The 17,343-nt window shown below is 36.9% G+C and overlaps 1 protein-coding gene across 1 annotated transcript in view; it reads right to left on the bottom strand.

Annotated features, from left to right (window-relative positions):
- LOC117933954 (uncharacterized protein At3g06530) overlaps positions 1-16,923 on the bottom strand; it is a 77,624-nt gene extending 60,701 nt beyond the window's left edge. Inside the window, exons 1-12 of the mRNA XM_034855540.1 lie at positions 16,650-16,923; positions 15,256-15,469; positions 15,026-15,121; positions 14,819-14,936; positions 14,508-14,681; positions 12,152-12,322; positions 5,958-6,013; positions 5,723-5,812; positions 5,458-5,606; positions 5,197-5,279; positions 4,966-5,094; positions 4,671-4,745 (exon numbers count right to left, since the gene is read on the bottom strand). Of these exons, the coding sequence (XP_034711431.1) occupies positions 4,671-4,745; positions 4,966-5,094; positions 5,197-5,279; positions 5,458-5,606; positions 5,723-5,812; positions 5,958-6,013; positions 12,152-12,322; positions 14,508-14,681; positions 14,819-14,936; positions 15,026-15,121; positions 15,256-15,469; positions 16,650-16,809 (1,515 nt within the window). The 5' untranslated portion in view covers positions 16,810-16,923. The remainder of the gene's footprint in view (positions 1-4,670; positions 4,746-4,965; positions 5,095-5,196; positions 5,280-5,457; positions 5,607-5,722; positions 5,813-5,957; positions 6,014-12,151; positions 12,323-14,507; positions 14,682-14,818; positions 14,937-15,025; positions 15,122-15,255; positions 15,470-16,649) is intronic.
- Between the last annotated feature and the right edge of the window lie 420 nt (positions 16,924-17,343).

Raw genomic sequence — 17,343 nt, 5'->3', positions numbered from 1 at the left:
AGGGAGGCATAGCACAATACACACGAAGTATATGAAAAAAAAGCCCAATATAAGCGTGAAGGTTAAAAAACAAAAAACCACTCTCCTTACTTAAGCTCAACCAATCTACAAAATCTAACATAAAAGAATTTGTGTGGTCCTCTATATACACCTTAGTCCAATTCACAAAAGTATACATAAAATCAAACTTGATTGCTTAGTCCAATTGCTCATCATTATTAAAAGCTTCTCTATTCCTTTCTCTCCAAAGCGTGCACATCAAGCACAAGGGAGTGACTCTCCATGCTTTTTTGCAATCATTCCCCATGAATGATTAGTCGATCAAGCACAAGGGAGTGACTAAAAGGCTTTAAAAGGTCTTCTCACCTACAACAAGTCATTTGTGCTCACCCACTTATTGATCACTAACAAAGCAAATGTCTTGACCTTTGATGAGGCTTTTGATTTCCATATAAATTTTGCTAGAGAAAAAAATTGGAGTTAATTGATTGGATAAGGCCAACAAAAGTGATCTAACTATAAATAAGCTTGAAGATGATATTGACCAAATTTGCACATCTCAAGAAGATAGGTTAACACAAGTGAGAATGGATAAGAGACTCTTAGGATTCTCTACCTCCAAGTCAATGAGGTTTGGTTGAAAGTTAAAGTTCCAAGCAAGAAAAGGAAGTGAAGCTAACAATACATGATACAAGAGAGTTTCGTTTTTTTTTTTCCTTTTTTCTTTTTTGATAGGCAACCAAGAATATATTAAAGACATCAAACAAAAAGAGGGGGCACACCCCAAGGACACGAGAGGTATACAAAGGGAGCCAAAAAAAGCATGAACACCTCAAAAGAGCAAACAAAACACCTTCTCACTAGCACACATCCAGTCAATAAAATCTAACAAGGAACCAAGACCCTCTTGAATACGTTGGTGAGTCCAGTGAAAAAGGGTACAAACAAGAGAGTCCTTTGGCACTTCATTTGAGCATTTCTAATCGACACACCACTATAAAGATTAAGAAATTGAGAACCCAAACAAATCTTCCCAATGACTAAAAAAATCTTGGAAAAAATAAGCAAAGGTCTTCTAAGGGCAACGATGTGACTACCTAACTAAAATATCAGCATCCTAAGCATTAGGGTGTGTCCTATGAATGTTTGATATAACCTTATGCCAAAGAGTTGTACTTCCCCTAGGAAACCTCCAAAGTTACTTTCCTAAGAGGACCCTATTCCTCAAAGATATCCTCCCAAAGCCCCACCCACCGTCCTCATTTCACATGCACACTCCGTTTGGACTTATAAGATGGTGTCTTTTTCCCTCCCCAAATCCTAACCAAAGAATCCCTTTGCATTGAAATTGTTAGAAGAATAAGCTAAGAAATTAGCAATTATTTTTCTTCATATATATCTGATTTCTCCTACCATATTTTTCCTTTCTTGTAAAAGTTGACCCTTTTCTTTCCTTTTTTTTTTAATAAGTAAGAAAAGTATTGTATTGCAAAGAGGCACTAAAAAAGCGACTCAAGATGTACAAAATAGAAAAGGAAATACTCACCCCCCTTACAAGTAAAACAAAAAACCGTCCATAAAGATGTACAAAAAAATATCCCCTCCCTCAACGGGAACCCACTCAATCAATGAACTTAACAAAGATGGAGGGGCCATCTTTTATAAACAAAGTAGTCTCCGACCAAAGTGAGTTAAGAAAAAAAGTTTCCAGCCTTTGGATGGACAGCATCTCATCTTCAAATGCGATATTCCTAGTCTTCCAAACTGTCCAAAAAATGCAAAGAGGACCCGCTCTCCAAACAGTCTTGTGCTTCTTTCCCACAAAGAAACCAATTCAACCCAATAAGGTTTCCCTAACCGACGACGGGAACACCCACGACACTCCAAAAAGAGTGAGAAGCATCTCCCACAATGCTCTTATCTTTTCACAATGAAGAAGGAGGTGGTCAATGAATTCCTCTTCCACTTGACAAAAATAACATCTATTTGCTAAGGCTCATCCCATCTTTTTAACTTGGTCCAAGGTTAAAACTTTACCCCAAGATGCCTCTCAAGCAAAGAAGCTTACTTTTGGCTGCACACACGACTTCCAAATGTTCTTCATTGGAAACAAAACTAAGGAACCTAGCTCTAGGCTTTGTAAAGTGACTTTCTCGAGAAAATTCCATCCTTTGTTTCCATCCACTGCACCCTATCCTCCTCTTCCAGGATCAGTTTCTGACCACACAGGTGTAACAGAAAGCCCTCCACCTCTTCCATCTCTCAATCGTTAAAGGACCTAGTAAAGCAAGGGCTCCAACTCTACACCCCCCCCCCCCCCCCCCCCCTCTCTCTCTTGCTGTCCCGGACCAAACATCCTTCACCCAAGCTTCTTTTGGATCAGCTAGAGCGAACAAGGAAGGGAAGGAAACACACAAAGGTCCATCCCCACACCAAGTACCCTTTCAAAAACTCACCCTTTGGCCATTCCCCACCACAAAGGTCTACTGCTAACTATGTGCCCAAACTTCCTAATTGCTTTCCACAACCCTATACCATACCCTTCTCTTACATCCCGAGAAGACCACCCTCCTCATTCCTCCCTATATTTCCCTCTAATTACTTGGTTCCACAGAGCCCCTCTCTCATTCGCAAAGCATCAACTCCATTTGCAAAGGAGGGCCTTATTGAGTGTAGAAAGGCTCTTAACCCCCAGACCCTCTTTTCTCTTATCATGACAAATTGTTGCCCATCTTACTAAGTGAGGTCTCCAGACTAAAGCCCCACCTCCCCACAGAAAATCTCTCTAAATCTACTCCAGCCTTAATCTGACCCCCCTTGGCAATTGAAGAAAAGATATAAATTAAGTAGGCAAGCTGGACAGTGTACTCCTAATCAAGGTAATTCTCCCTCCCTTAGAAATATATTGACGTTTTCACATAGCCAGTCTCTTAAGGAATTTCTCCTCCACTCCATCCCAAATTGCCACAAACTTGAAGTGAGCACCCAACAGCATCCCCAAGTAAGTGGAGGGTAAACTTCCAACCTTACAACCAACCTCAAAAGCCAACTCCTTCATATTCTCCACATTGTCCACTAAGAACAGCTCACTTTTACCCAAGTTAATGCCAAGAATTTGGGTAAATTCCAGATAGGAACCTTACGTAAATTTCCATATAGAACTCTTGCAATCAAATTGCTTGATTTTAGGGATTTTTTTTATAAGTAGCCTAATTTAGGAGATCTCATTCTTTGTATATATGTATTGTAAATCAGAATGTAAAGAAATACGGGAGGATTTTTTCATCATAAACTTCACATTCTAGCAGAAAATCCAATCTAATGATTTGATCTTGACTCATGTTTATTCCTAGCAACTTACTTTGTCTAAATTGATCTAAGAAAGGCACCCAAAATCAATAAGATAAGCTGCAAAAAATACTTCACCATGGGATGACACCCTAAATTGATTTTTTACAACTCTCCCACACCAGCACAAGAAAAAAAGATAGTGTCATCTGCAAACTGCATATATAACACCCTAGTTTTGCTCCTCCCCACTAGGAACCCTTCCAAAATACCTCTCTCCACCACTCTTGTTAACATCCTACTAAAAACGTCAGCTGCAATGGTGAAAAGGAAAGGGGAAAGAGGATCTCTTTGCCTTGAACTTCTAGTTGCTTTTAAATCATCCTTTAGCATTTCTATTTACCAAGACAACAAAATTTGTTGAAGACATGCATTCCCTCATCCATAACCTCCATCTCATACATATTGATCAAAAAAAAAAAAAAAAAAACCTCTATCTCGTACTAAACCTCTTCATTTCTAGTGTGTGGTCTAAAACGTCAAATTTGTCTCCCTCAACAAAAGCTCCTAAGAAAATGTGGATGGTTTCATGAAGGACTCCTCGGGTACAACCTAAAAGCAGTTTAGCTATGATCTTTTATAGGCTTGTGACGAAGCTTATATGTCGAAGGTCTGATATTTTGATAGTTGATATGTTTAAACTCTAAAGTCTGATATTTTGATGGTCTAATATCTCTTGAATGAATTCATCAAAATCTCTCATGCAAAGAGTTACATTTGAACCACCCATCTTCTCTAAAATTCTCCTGATGATGTTAAAGTCACACCCACCACCCTAAACACAACAGCCCCCCCGCCCCCCCCCCCCAAAAAAAAAAAAAAAAAAAAACAAAAACAAACCACGCACCACAAAATCGGACAGATTAAATCAAAAGGATCCACTAACTCCATCCAAAAGTATTTTCTAAGAGTGGAAATATTGGGACCATATTCATCTGAAACTAACTCAATCGAATTTGTGAAGAATCCTAACACCAAATCTGAAAACTATATTTACTTGAGTCCCATTTTATTAATACCCCTCCCAATGTCCCACAAGCTAGTAGAGTGGCCCACTCCTTATTCCTAGCTATCCACACACTAGCCACAAATCTCCTATCACACACCTCTCTCTTTGTTTCCTGAAAAAATCACTATGTTTGGAGATTCATGATGGAGAAAATCCTTGACAGACCCCTTCTCATTCTAGACCCCAATCCTCTGATGTTCCAACTTATGATTCTCATACTACCGCTTAAAAGCCTAGCTACCATTAAACCAGTCCCTACTAATTTCTGTTACCTTTGTGTGTGAGTGTATAAAATAAAAACCTACAATATTACCTGTGAATCAACCTCCTTGTGCTTTAGAACAGCAAGTTTATTCAAATCCAAAATTGTAGCACGTCGAACCTCAGCCTACATCACACAAAAAATAAAAGATAAAGTTTACATCATATCCAGAAGTAAACCATATAAATCAAATAACAAAGATACATACTATCCTATCAAAAAAAAAAATAACAAAGATACATACTAGACTTTGTGAAAATAAATCAGAATGAGATAGTTTAAGAAGAAGAAACTACATACATACTCACACACACACCCAAATTCTTAGCAAGCTGCCAAATGATACCTTTGGATGTTCCAGTGAAAACCAAATTTTTGAATCTGATATCTCCAGTGACATATCCAAGTTCCCATCTAATATTCTACATAGCTTGTCATATACTGAACCCTCTTTCTTGGATTTCATTTTGGAATCCTAGAAGGAAAAGATAAAAGATGGCAAAAAAAGGATAAAGAACTTTTTGAAGTATATATATCTATATAAAGTGAAGAGAGAGAGACCAGTCAGCCAACAGACCTCCAGGAACTGGTGAACTGCTCCACGTAATTCAGATGGATAGTTCTTATTAAGAATAACCAAAATTTGCTTAGCCCAGCTTCCTAAGATTATTCAGAATTGCAATAAGTCAAAGCTTGAGTTGTAGACAGTTAAAATAGAATATTTGATAAAATCTAACTGCTGCAGCATATGAAAGTAAAAGTATATAATCATCAAAAATCTTTCTCTAACAACAAAACAGCAAATATTAATTGTGAAAATATATGAAATGAATATTACCAGATTCAGGTGATACTGAATCACCCATTTTCTGCGATAATCTCAAGCAGGATTGAAGGATCCTCGAGACTATACGACAAACAAATCCCTTCACAGGGACTGACTCTATTGTTGATATCAAAGCACGATGGCAAAGATCATCAGAAGAACTGCAACCAACAAGAGTTGTAGAGCAATATGTAGCAGATCAGATACTGATAAAAAAGTAAGAAGAGAGGAGGCACATCTACAAGGAAGGATTAAACAATCGTAATTAGATTCATACCTATAATCAACCAGGGAATCCAAGAACACAGCCAAGAATTTTTCAATATTGAACTCCTTGCTCAGTCCAGTAAGAAGCCCAGAAAGATCCCTTCAAGAGTTGAAAAAATAAAGAAATACTAAAAAAATTAGAAGTAATTATACACATACACATAACATATATATCAAAAAGAATAATGTATATATAAAAAAGAAATCCGTAATTGTTGATATATATTTCAGGCCAAAAGGACTACCTGATTTCTTTTAGAACCTCCACAGCCTTCTTTGGTAATATTTCGACAGATTGCAACTAGCAAATCAAATCCAACTAAGGTAAGCATCCATAAAACAAATACATGAAATTGAGAAAATGGCAAATGCAGAAGAAGATGGTGTTGACAGATTCTAAATAATTTTGCATTTATTTCTTTCCTTTTCTTCCCTTGGTAAAATATGATTTATGTGGGAGATTATAAGATAATAGAAGATAGGTAAATAAGATCCCTGACTTATAGGAGAGTTTTTAGGGGAATCTAATCCCCAATTGTGTATATATAGGATATACATATTGTATTCTAATACGATTTTAAGGAAAACAAAATTTATTTCAAATTTATTTCATGGTATCAGAGCTAGTGCTCTCTTTTGCACCCTAAGTTTTTCTTTTCTTAGCCTTAATTGCTGAGAATTTCACTGCACTTGTACAGCCTTCATTGCTAGCAACAGAAATTGTTGATGCCCATCTCCTTCCTTCAAATTTTTTGGCCTGCATAGTCTCGTAAAATTTTCCCCTCTCTCAGATTTACAAAAATTATTTCTGATTTGCTCCCATATGTCCAATGGATCAGAAATCATCCAATCTGACTAGCAATAACCCTTCTGCAGAATATCAAAATCTACAAAATTCATTCAAACTCAATGCCCACAATTATTTGGTGTGGTCTCAACTGGTGCGAATGTTTTTTAAGGGAAAGGGAAAACTGAGTCATCTAATTAGACCTGTTCCAAGTAAAGACAGCCCAAAGTTTATTGCATGGGATGAAGAGGACTCAATGATTATGTCATGGTTGTGGAATTAAATGCAACCAGAAATCAGGGGAACGTGCATGTTCTTGACAACGGCTAGAGATATTTGGGAGGTTGTTTGGCAAACATACTCCAAAGTGAGAGATGTTGCCCACGTCTATGAAATAAAGACCAAAATTGGTGCTACCAAGCAAGGTACTTTTTCTGTCACTAAATACTATAATATCATGAAAAGCTTGTGGCTAGAATTAGATTACTATCAGAATATTAAGATAAAGTGCAATGAAGATGCTGCCATAATGCTCAAATTTGTTGAAAGGAAAAGGATATTTGATTTCTTGGTGAGTCTTAATGTGGAATATGATCAAGTCAAGGTTCAAGTCCTTGGAAAAGAAGATCGCCCTCCCCTAAATGAAGTCTTCTCCATTATAAGAACAAAAGAAGAAAGAAGAAGTGTTATGCTTGACACTCCAACAACAGAAGATTCAGCTCTTGTCACTATTAGGCCAAACTCCATACTGTCAAACAACAATTACAGAGGAAGTGAAGTGTCCAGATCACCAATCAACAAAGATGGCTTATGGTGTGCCTATTGCAAAAAACCGAGGCAAGCAAAGGAGACTTGTTGGAAACTCCATGGGAAGTCGCAATCCAAGAGGGTGTGTGCAAGGCTTGAAAAGATCCAAAGGGATTTCTTATAGGGCGGTGGAGCCTTAGAGAATAAACCTCACTTGGTGAGTTGGAAGGCTATTTGTGCCGCTAAAAAGGAAGGAGGCTTGGGCATTCGTAGTCTAGCTACTTTTAACAGGGCCCTTCTTGGGAAGTGGTTGTGGAGATTTGCTAATGAGAATGAGTCCCTATGGAAGCAACTTATCTCTAGTAAGTATGACCGTCAAGAGGGGGGATGGTGCTCCAAAGGTGTAAGAGACCGACAAGGGGTGGGGGTTTGGAAGGTCATCAGAAATGGTTGGGAGAACTTTCGTTCTCATTCCCGCTTCATCATAGGGGATGGCACTAGAGTGAAGTTTTGGAAGGACTTGTGGTGTGGAAATCAATATCTGGAAGAAGTTTTCCCCATCTTGTTTAATCTCTCCATCAACAAAGAAGGCTTGGTTGCTGAGGCTTGGGAGGAAGACAAAGTTGGGGGTAGCTGGGGGCTTCGTTTTAATAGACACCTTAATGATTGGGAGGTGGGAGAAGTAGAAAGCTTATCAAGCTCATCCTTTAACCATTAGAAGAGGTGTGGATGACTTGCTCCGGTGGAAAGAGAACAAGAATGGGACTTTTTCTGTCAAGTCTTTTTATAGCTTACTCTAAAGGGGCACAAAGCCCCCCTTCCTGGCTGAACTATTTGGACGCCTTGGGTTCCAATTAGGGCTAGCTTCTTTTGGTGGGAGGCGGCTTGGAGCAGGTTGCTCACCACTGACCGCCTGAAGAGATTTGGTTGGAGCATCCCCAACAGGTTTTTTTTGTGTAAATATGAGGAGGAAACCACAGATCACCTTCTTCTGTTTTGCAAGAAAGCCAGAATGTTATGGCTTATGATCTTCTCCCTTTTTGGGGTGCAATGGGTGATGCACTCCTTTGTGAAAAGAAACCTCCTGGGTTGGCATGGATCTTTTGTGGGCAAGAAAAGGGAGAAAGCTTGGAGAGCTGCCCCCCTCTGCCTGATGTGGACCATCTGGAAAGAAAGGAATAGGAGGGTCTTCGATGATATTGAGAGGAACGATCAAGATATTAAATCCATTTTTTTGTACACTTTTGTGAATTGGGCTAGAGTATATATAGAGGAACACACTTTGTCTTTGATAGATTTCGTAGACTGGCTAGCCACCAAGTACTTTAATTAGGTGTTATCTACTTTTCTTGAAAAAGAAAGGATTATAAACCAATCTTCATGTACTAATTCCCGTTACAAATTGGAGTGGTTAAACGGAAAAATAAACATCTATTAGAAATCATTTGAGCCTTATTTTTTCATTGAAATATGCCTAAATCATATTGAGGAGAGATTGCCTTAAGTTTAGCTCATTTGATTAATTGACTACCCTCAAAAGTGCTTGAAAATAAAACTCCAGTTTTGGACACACTCAAAATTTTTCCCACATTTCAATAGCTTCAATAAACTTCCTCCCAAAGTTTTTGGTTGTGTCATTTGTCCATGTCTATCCTCCAAATCACAGCTAACATGTGCATAAGATCTCTGATTAATAGGTGAGATTTTAGGGGAATCTAATCCCCAATTGTGTATAAATAGGATATACATATACTGTATTCCAATATAATTTTAAGGAGAGCAGAATTTATTCCAGATGGCATTAATGAAATTGGTTAAAGTTGGCATAAACACCTTGGGGACAGGAGCAATGTGAAGACTTTAACAGAAGTTAGAGCAAATTACCATAACCTACAGACTTAAATTTGAAATGATCCACCGTTTAAAAATAAGCCAATAGAACAGTAAATATCAAAATGAAAAATTTTCAAACTCAAATGATCTACAAATTATGCATAAGATTAATTTGTGAAATATTTTTTTTTTTTAATTTGTAAATATCCATATACATAATTCCAAAGTCTCTTTTAACTAAAATTACTAATAATTATGTACACCTAAAACCAACAGAAATCTGGAAAACGACTAGATCACTCTAGGCTTTTAACAAAAGAAATGAAAAACAAAAGTTAAAAAAATTGCCTTACCTCTTATTTTAATTTCATTATTCTAAAATTTTGAGTTTCTCCCTTTGGTTTTTCTTTCAATTCAAGAAGGGAAAAATGAGAGAGCTTCCTAACCAAAATGATCCAAAAATCTTGCATTCTCATTGTAGTTGCATTCTTCCCCTAAATACTGCAAATTTTGACTACGTATCTTCTCAATATCAAACTAGGCAATTCCAAACATGTTTCTTATGTGTAGGGTCATGATTGTAGTCATGATATTTATGACCATGTGAACTGGGGGTTCTTATTAGCAACCATAGAAAAAATGGGCTTTGGAGCTAAGTTGGTAAAGTGGATGAGGCAATGCATCTCCTCAGCTTGCTTTCCGGTTTTGATTAATGGGACCCCTTACAAGTTTCTTCCAAAGTTCTAAAGACTTGAGACAGGGAGATCCTCTATCCCCTTACCTTTTCATTGTGGCAATGGAGGCGCTTTCTAGTGTTCTGAAGTGTCACAAAAAAATCAAAGCCTTTGAGTTGAGCATTCATGTGGTTTGAGGCGATTTCTAGCCTAAAAATTAATTTGGATAAAAGTGAGTTGATCCCAATGGGGGAGGTTTCTAATATAGAGGATTTGACTAGGGTGGTGGGGTGTAAAGTGGGTTATCTCCCTTCTACTTATTTGGACCTCCATTTAGGAGCTTCCTTTAAGTCTTTACAGATGTGGGATGCAATGGACGAAAGATTTCAAAATGGCTTGCTTTGTGTAAGAGGCAATACTTATCAAAAGGAGGGAGATTGATTGTAGTAAAATACACTTTATCTAGTCCGTCAATCTACTACATGTCTTTATTTGTAATTCCTCGTAAGGTGAGCCTTACATTAGAGAAGCTTCAAAGGGACTTACTTTGGGAGGGGGGAGAGTTCCAAAGTAGGCCTCACCTAGTGACCTGGTCAATAGTTGGCTTGGATAAAAAGGATGGAGGCTTGGATATTAGAAAGTTGTCTACTCTAAATAAGGCCCTTCTAGGAAAATGGTGTTGTAGATTTGCTTCTAAGAGCAAGTCACTTTGGAAACATGTGATTGTAGGGAAGTACGGAGTGGAAGAGAGGGAATGGTGTTCTAAAGCTTCAAAGGAAGGTTATAACGTGGACCCTTTGAAGGTGATTCAAAGCGGGTGGTAGGAATTTAACAATATAGTTGGTTTTAGGGTAGGAAATGGTAGGAGAGTGGGGTTTTGGAAGGATAGGTGGTGTGGGGAGGATTCTCTAGCTGAGGCTTTCCCAAAGTTGTTTTCATTGGCCTCTGATAAGGAAGTCTAGGTAGACCAATTTTGGGAGCAGGTGAGGGAAGAGGGTTGTTGGAATCCAATGTTCACAAGACAAATAAATTATTAAGAATTGGGAGAGGTGAAAGAGTTGCTTAGAAGGTTGCAAGGGCAAGTGATCAAAAGGGGCATTGAGGATGTCATGGTTTGCGGTTATCAAAGCAAAACACCTTTACAGTTAAATCATTTTACTCTCTCCTTAGCAGGCCACTTTCTAAAGGGATTCCCCACAGGTATTGTGTGGAATCCTTAGGTCCCAATGAGAGCCAAAAAGGAGGGGTCGGTTTGAGAAAATTTTCCAACTCTAGATCAGCCAAAAAGGAGGGGTCGATGCCTACCAAGTAGATGTTATTTGTGTAAAGGTGAAAAGGAATCAGCAAATCGTATCTTCCTTCATTGTCCAAAGGCAATCATGTTGTAGCATCTTATCTTTCATCCTTTTAATACACAGTGGGTAAAGCCTTTCTCAATCAAGAATGCTCTCCTTAGCTGGCAAGGTGCCTTTGTATAGAAGAAAAGGAAGAAGACGTGGAAAGCAGCTCTTTTATACTTATTTTAGACCCTATGGAAGGAGAGAAACCAAATACCCTTTTAAGCTTTTGCTTTGACAGACCAAGCTATTTTAGGATCTTCTATATACATGTTCTTGGAGTAGGTCAGGGTGCATTTTGGCTCCAACTTATTGTCTTTATTTGACTTCATTGATTAGTTGGGTTGCCAGTTGGTTTTTTGTGTATCCCTCCCTTTTTTGGCATGGTATACATCGTATGCACTTTTTGGCGCTTCTAATAGAATTGCTTTTACCCATCCAAAAAAACTGGGGCAAGCAACAGTGTCATAGCTGTATAACTTTTGTGAGTGAACAACAGATAAAAAATCCATTCATTGATTCGGATTGACCTCTCTCATACTATTCCACAAGCTTTAAAAATAACGATAGAACTTAGAAAGCTTTGGAAAATGACCATGACCTCTCCAAACTATCCGGAAGGAGAGGGATCATATAATATTTACAATACTGAGAGGCTCATGACATCTAATGTGGCTTCTTGGGTTTCAATAGAAAGCCAAATTTACAATTTTCATGGGAACTAGACTCCAACTTCATTGATTAGTTATAGTAATTTTTTTTTCCCTTTTTCTTAACTTGTTTTACAGTACTCTAGGGCATATCCCCACCTTGTAGATGATTTTTATTATACTGTCACATCCAGCCACTTTTTGATAGAACATATATTATCAGAAGAAAAATAAGACAGATTCTATCAAATGCAAAACAAAAAACACTACACAAACAAGAAAATGCAAACGCAAAAAAAATTGAAGAAAATTAGCAACATCTCAGAGACAGTGAAGAAAGAGAGCAAAAACCTTGACCACTATTTACAAAAATGTAAATGATAAGACAATAACAACTTTAACTGGTAATACCTGTACAAGGTTGATTAAGGCCATGAGCGACATACGGAACCATTGTAAGTCAGTTGATTCCCTTTCATCCTCTCCAGCTAACTCAGCAATTGAGCGAATAAAACTATTAACTAGTTTAGGAGAGAGTGGTACTCTATTTGCCAGTAAACCAACAATCATCAAAGCACCAGCCTATAAAAAGAACAATAAAATCTGTCAACTAGTCACTTAAAACTAATCAAAATTATGAATATGAACCTAAACATGAAACGGAAATCCATGTCATATGAGACTTATGATCTAGTATGTAAACAAGCCTCCTAATACAAGCTCTATTCAAAGCTCTACAGAGTTTGCAAAACAACACGTTAAGCTACCAATCAGGCCCCAAAGCTTAAATTGCAAAGTGATAAGCTAACAATATGTATGAAGCCTACTTAAGCAAAGCCTAAACCCCTAAGCTGCCATGCAACCTCTATAAGTTGCATGTGGACTCAATATATGCAAGGATATGAACAAGCAGTGAGGCCCCAACTCATGATTTATTAAAAGAACAACACTTAGATACCCTATTTCACAACAAATTGGACCTGCAAATTTAAGGTGTTAGGTGAAAGCATATAATGTATCTTAAACTAACTTAAGGTAAAGGTTTGACATGTCAAAAATCCAAACTGTAAATTTCTATATAACTTGTCTTCTTGAAATTGAGTACATTGAATAAAAATGACACATCTCTCTCCAAGTTATCCGGGCTGAATTTGATGCCTTCTTGAGCTTCTATTAGTCAAACAACATTTGCAACCTTCATATAGCAAGAGATAGCACTAGTGCTCCCTCATTCCTGAGTTGACACCAATTCACTACCATCTTTTATTTTTTAATAGGAAATAAGAAATATTGATACTAAAACAAGATATAAAAGAATAGACAGGTATTGATGTGAAATCATTAATGAAATAAGTAAATAAGACAGGAGACAATTACCCCTACAAAAAGCCAAGTCACATGGCTCCCCTATGGTTGATGAATTCAAATGCTAATTCATGGATCTAGTTCTCAAAAGGATATTCCATGTCTTTAGAAATATGAATGATTCTCCTCATCTAGTGATTGTAATGCTAAGGCCTCTACTTCCATGGTGATGTAGGAAAGGACCACCAAATAATCTCACTCCTATTAGATTTCTAATCCCCATATAAAAAATAATTTAAAAAAAAAAAGCCTATTTACAAACTTCAAGTCAGGCTAGACTTTTGGCTTGCAAACAACAATCACATTTTGGTCCAAACAAGTTCTATGTAAGGTAAGTAGTGAACCCCTATCAAAATCTCTTTTTTTTTCTTCCTCCGTTCTAAATAAGAACACTCATAGAAGTTTGTTACAACACCTCATATTCTTTATTTATTTATTTACTTATTTGGTTGATAGGCTACCACTAATGTAGGTTCCCATTTCTCACCCTTGTCGATGGATTTGAAGCACAAAAAGGATGAACTATCCTTTAAAGAGTACAAAGTCATTACAAAAGAAGAAAGCAGAATACAACATCTAAACAATTCCAAAACAAGAACCAAGAGGATACAACTCAAAGAGGCCCGAAATCCTCTATGAGGAACTCTACTATGACATCCCCCATGTAGCCAACCGATCCCTTGTCTGGTTAGCTAAAGGAGTAAACAAGGATAAGAGTAGCCTAATTCTATAGCAATATGGCCTTTTGACTACGAGTTGACCTTCGCAGTAAGGTTGGTGGGGGGTTGTTTAAAGGGTTATTTTAGGTATTCTATAAATATTTTAGTCTGCCCTAATTTTTGCATTACATAAGGAAATATTAGGGCCATGTGTGAGGGAAACAACGGAGAGACGATTATTGTAAGGCATGAAATCACCCTATAATTTTTTTTATCATAGTGGAAAATTCACAGCGGCAAAGTGGTCGTAGCGCTTACATTAAGAGTAAACCACTATAAATTTTGTACATGTTCTATCTATTTTATGTTTCTTGTGTGTTATTGTTCTCATAAATAGGGATTTACTCCTAACAAGTAGCACATGCCTAAAGGAATTTGCTCGTACAGTCTAGCAACCTAAGTTAGTAAAATATGAAATCTACCCACAATTCCTTTCACGTTTTCTTAAAATTCCAGTTTCAAAAGAGTGAGGATAAATCAGTTACTGATTTTTGGGTCAACGGACAGCGAGAACTTCCTTTACTCTCAAAACAATAAGGAAAGATTTTGTTTGTTAGGCTGAAAGTCGGCTATGAAAATGTAAATCAAAAATCAAAAATCTAAGTTGAGAACTATTTTCCACACAAGGCACAGTTAATATAGTGTCTACCTTATATATGAACAAGAATAAGTTTTCACATCACCTTGTGATCTGGACCTCCTTTTGAACCAGAATGAAGTCCCGAAGTCACAAAGGGAAGAATCCTCTTCACAATATCACTGTCCACAGTCATGACAGAACCTAAAATTTCAACAGTAACAGCGGTACAAAAGCTGATCGCAGACCTTGAAGGCTGAAATTTCTTTGTAGGTGATGCCTATGACAAAAGAATCAAAATTCATTGACATCCATGACAAGATAGTGAAAGAGGCCAACTAGATACAATTCAAACTGTTTTACAACCATAACAAGACGATGATCATCAGATAACTAAGATGCGAAACAAACACTCACATAGTTGCACAAAAGCTCCAAAATCCCCAAATCACAGATGCATTGTTGCACTATAACCTTTCTAGGTGGAGGTGCACCTGAGATCTTAACCCCGTCAAGAAATTTCCATTTACTATTTCTACATAACAAGAAGATAAAACATCAGAATATGAAAAATTCATAAACTAGAGTATCAATGCCAAATTCTAAGAACTATAATTTCCTCACCCTGTGTTGAGTAACTGAACAATTCGAACAAAAGCATGGGTGTCATGGTATGGCAAAGCACATAGAATCAGTTCCTCAATATTGTACACATGAATCCTGTAATCTCAACAAAATAAAAATAATAACGAAAAAAAAAAAAATTAGACCACCAAAAAAATATTTAAATGCAAAACAAAAAACACCGAAAAATTTAAATACATAAAAGTGAAGGATTATTGAAGGTTACTTACTTGTATCTACGTATCAAATACTCAAGTGTCTTAAGTGAGGACGGTAGTTGAAGATGTCCCGAAAGTAACCGCAAGTAAGAATTAATCGATGCATTAATCCGGTTATTTTCCTCCATGCCCATCAACTCTCTATCCAATTCTCTACTTTTATAACTGAATAAATCATTTTTATAGTTTTGAAAACGTTCATCTACACCCACAAGAGCCTCTAAACCTGAAAATCAAATTGCAGATTTTCTTAAACCTCTGACCTAAAAGAGATTAATTTCAAACAAAAAGAAATGCTGAATTGAGAAAAAAACAGACAAATTGCACCATTACAGCCCCACTTGCTTCCATCCCAGGAAAGGAAGGCTTTTCTTAAGGTTCTAATTATCTTGAGAAATTCCTTGTCATGAAGATCATTTGCTACCACAAAATTCTATGGCTAAAACATCCTCCTAGAAAAAAAAACTCCCTTTACCTGTTTGGTTGCTGGAAAAATGTGGTAAAAAAATTAAAAATTAAAACCAAAATGATATGTAATATCTATTATGCCTCTTCAGAGAAAAGAAAAAACCACCACTGAGAGCCTAGATGCCCTATTAGCTTAGTGACTTGATTGTGCCATGTTTTAGCACCAACATTATACGAAACATTTATTGTACCCTTTCAATTGATTTCTGTGAAACACTTTTACACTTAAAACTGACATCTATTTTCTTAATAATCTGTTTGGTTGTTGAGGAAACTGAGAAAAAGAAGCACCAAATCGTTTTCATTCTGCTTTTCAATTCCTTATAACTTCACTCCCATCAATACAAAATTAACCGAAAACAAGATATTCCATTTTTCTCTGCTTTTCTTATCTTTGCACCCAAAGAGAGCACTAAGGCCCCCATTTATCATGCATATTCAACTTTCTTGGGAAATTTTCCAAGAAATATTATCCATCAAAAGCAATGGAATTTTAGTAGGAAAACCTATGGTGCCTTTTCAGTCAAGTTTTGAGGAAAATCCTTTACGACTATCTTTCTTCTGTTCAGCTCCTCAGAAGTTCCATTTTCATCAATAACAAACTAACCCAAAATAGAACATTCCAATTTTCCTCTCCGTTCCTTTTGCAACTAAAAAACACTCATCACCCATCTTCAACTTTCCCGGTAAAAACTTTCTCACAAAACAAAGAGGATGTGATGGGAATAATACTAATCATAATTGTCGGTTAAGCATGTTTGTTTTTTGGGAAAATGTTACTAAGACATCCAAACAAAACGCGAAATAAAAGGTCCCAATTTTCCCCTCCTTTTCTTCCTTTCCAAACAAACAGACCATCAAGAACCCGTTCGCCAATGACCTCCAACTCCCTCGGGAAAAACTTTCCGGAGAACGAAGTGAGGATAGAGTCGACTTACCTGATAGAGCAATAGCGAAAATGGAGTCGATGTCAATGTCGGCGGCTTCTTTGGGGTCAAAGATGATGGAGGGTCGAGTGAAAGGTCTCTTGAGAGCTTCGGAGTCGGACAGTGTCAAGGTTTTGATTGCCTGCAACTGCGAAGCGATTGTTGAAGCCATGGTTGCACTGGAACTGTGTGTTTGAGGATTAGGGTTTTAAGTTTTGGGACGCGAAAATCCTACAAAAACAAGCGTCTGCGTTTTCCGTTGCTTAAACCCTAAACCCCAGCGAAAAACGGCCTATTGTATATATGTACTTCTGGGACGGTGCCAATAAAAATATTAAACAATAAATAACAATTAAGGATGACTGGACAGCATTTATAAACATCCCTATTCTTTTCTTTTTGATTGATTAAAAAAATATAACAATATTTGGGAATTTATTTTTGTTCTTTTTTTTTTTTTTTTTTTGACGGAAAGAATAGAATATTTAAAACCTAATTCTTAATAATGTCATTTTTCTTTTATTTTTTCCAACACGATGACCGTGGTTGGATTCATATTTGAGGAATGTTATTTTGTAGATTTTATCACTTTTTTCCTCATTAAATCAAAAATAAAAATATATATATATAAAAAGAGTAAAAAAGTTTTGTCTTTCAAGACCCACTCCCCTCAATCTCGAGACTTTTTTAAAAAATATTTTATAAA

This window comes from Vitis riparia, chromosome 16 (assembly GCF_004353265.1).
Source record: "Vitis riparia cultivar Riparia Gloire de Montpellier isolate 1030 chromosome 16, EGFV_Vit.rip_1.0, whole genome shotgun sequence".
Taxonomy (NCBI): Eukaryota; Viridiplantae; Streptophyta; class Magnoliopsida; order Vitales; family Vitaceae; genus Vitis; species Vitis riparia.
Note: the sequence above shows the minus strand (reverse complement) of the source record. Positions and strands in the feature narration are given on the sequence as shown.